The sequence below is a fragment of the Propithecus coquereli genome, unplaced genomic scaffold (assembly GCF_000956105.1).
Source record: "Propithecus coquereli isolate 6110/MARCELLA unplaced genomic scaffold, Pcoq_1.0 Scaffold63, whole genome shotgun sequence".
Taxonomy (NCBI): domain Eukaryota; kingdom Metazoa; phylum Chordata; class Mammalia; order Primates; family Indriidae; genus Propithecus; species Propithecus coquereli.
In genome coordinates, this window is record NW_012152285.1 from 7,121,926 (window position 1) to 7,124,160 (window position 2,235).

The window sequence follows — 2,235 nt, forward strand, 5'->3', positions numbered from 1 at the left end:
CTCAGCCTCCTGAGTAGCTGGGACTACAGGTACATGCCACCATGCCCAGCTAATTTTTTCTATTTTTAGTAGAGATGGAATCTCGCTGTTGCTTAAGCTGGTCTCAAATTCCTGAGCTTAGGTAATGTATTGCCCAGGCTAGAGTGCCATGACCTCAGCCTCCCAGAGTGCTAGGAGGCAGGTGTGAGCCAGCATGCCTGGCCTAGATAGTTTCTTAAGTTACTGAAATTCTAGTGTAATTTTTGATCAGCTAGCCATAAATTATGATGTTGGGGAGAAAGTTTTTCTTCTCATTTCCAGGTTAAGTTTGAAAATGTGGAAGTAGATACATAGCTAATTTCTTCTTAAGAACTAAAGTGTAATAAAAAACTATTTCAGACTGTAACAGGAGTATTTTCTTTTGCAGCATGTAGATGTAGCAGCTTTACTAATAAAGTATAATGCATGTGTCAATGCCACGGACAAATGGGCTTTCACACCTTTACATGAAGCAGCCCAAAAGGGACGAACACAGCTTTGTGCTTTATTGTTGGCCCACGGAGCTGATCCTACTCTTAAAAATCAGGAAGGACAAACACCTTTAGATTTAGTTTCAGTAAGTGATGGGCTCTTTGAAAAATCTTGTTGCTTTCCTGACTTTTTAAAATTCACTTGATACTGTATAAAATGTCTTCATTGTGAATGTGGCAAAATCTGGTTTTTAGCCCAATTTTAAATTTAGGACTCCTTTGGTATTAAAACGTAATAAGTAAATACTAGAATTATCAATCGCTTCTCAGCCTTTTGGCTAAGATCACATGTAGAATTATCAATAAGTTATTATATATACTGATTACTTTGGAAATAGGAAAAAGAAGCACATGATACAACTGTTTACATTAGTTGGGAGACTAAACAGGCCCAGGCCCTCAACAATTGCTGTTACAGTGCATATACAGTGCAAGATAGTACAGATCACAGGTCTGACGAACTTCCCCAACTGGGAACATTGCCCTCAAGGTGCAGCCACAAAGCCTGCTACCGGTAGAGATTCCCTTCCCTCCCATACTGTCTCATCGCAGAGTTCTTGTTTCTTATCCCACCAAACTGTTCCTAAAACAAGCCTGTTATTCCACAGTTTTCTGTGGAAATCTTTTTTTTCCTTTCCCCCTCACCGGAGCTCATGTAAGAGCCTTCATCGTAGCTTCTACCTCTGCCTTGGCCACTGATGTGGATTCCTTTCTTGCCTCTACCACTGAGAGCATTGGTCAAAGCAGCAGTGAAGGGAAAGGAAGAAGAAATTATATTCAAGATAAGAAAGAAAGAGAATCTTTTCTACAGACTGCTTTCTACTGAGAGAGATTCCCTCGTTCTAAGTGAAAATGAGAGGCTAATTGAGTTCAGCTATGTTGGAGTTTAGGTAGATTTTTCTGAGCATGCTGACAACCCAACCATATTTGCAACATTTCTTCAGAGAAATATCTTTCCAGTTCCATACGACCTTTGAAGTGAACTTTTGGAATTCATCTACCCATTTGTTAATCCACCAGGTATAATTAAGTGACAATGAAGCAGAATGCTCTAGAAAGTGTGCAGAGGCTCTGGGTCAAACAGACCTGGCCCAGAATTCCAGCTCTACCTCTTACACTTGTACAATCTTAAAAGTTGCTTAACCTCTAAGACTTAGTTTTATTATCTATAAATAGGGATAAAATACATCTGGTTAATGTGAGAATTAAATGAGGTAATATACTTAAAGTCCTTGACATGGTATCAGATACATTAAAAGTAACCAATAAATGGTACTATTATTATAAACAAATATTATATACAGATTGTGAGTGCCATGGGAATGCACAAACTAGGGGGAAGAGAAAAATAAGGATTGGAATAGGCAGTATAAATGACCGTGAAAACAAGTACTGACTTTACTTCTTGCTGAATGTTAATTACTTAGTGTTTTATTGAGCATTGTGAAAGAATGGTATGTGTCATTAATTAGACAAATTAATGTACCAGTAAATTTGGGGGCTTTTTCCATTCTAATGGATTTGATTAAAATTATGATCTCTAGGGCCGGGCGCAGTGGCTCACGCCTGTAATCCTAGCACTCTGGGAGGCTGAGGCGGGCGGACTATTTGAGCCCAGGAGCTCAAAACCAGCATGAGCAAGAGCGAGACCCCGTCTCTACTAAAAATAGAAAGAAATTAATCAGACAACTAAAAATATATAGAAAAAATTAGCCGGGCATGGTGG

General features: G+C 39.0%; 1 protein-coding gene across 1 annotated transcript in view; it reads left to right on the plus strand.

Moving 5' to 3' along the window:
* The window catches only part of TNKS2 (tankyrase, TRF1-interacting ankyrin-related ADP-ribose polymerase 2), a 61,112-nt gene that overhangs the window by 43,133 nt on the left and 15,744 nt on the right, over nucleotides 1-2,235 (plus strand). Inside the window, exon 15 of the mRNA XM_012659663.1 lies at nucleotides 407-595. Coding sequence (XP_012515117.1) covers nucleotides 407-595 — 189 coding nt within the window. The remainder of the gene's footprint in view (nucleotides 1-406; nucleotides 596-2,235) is intronic.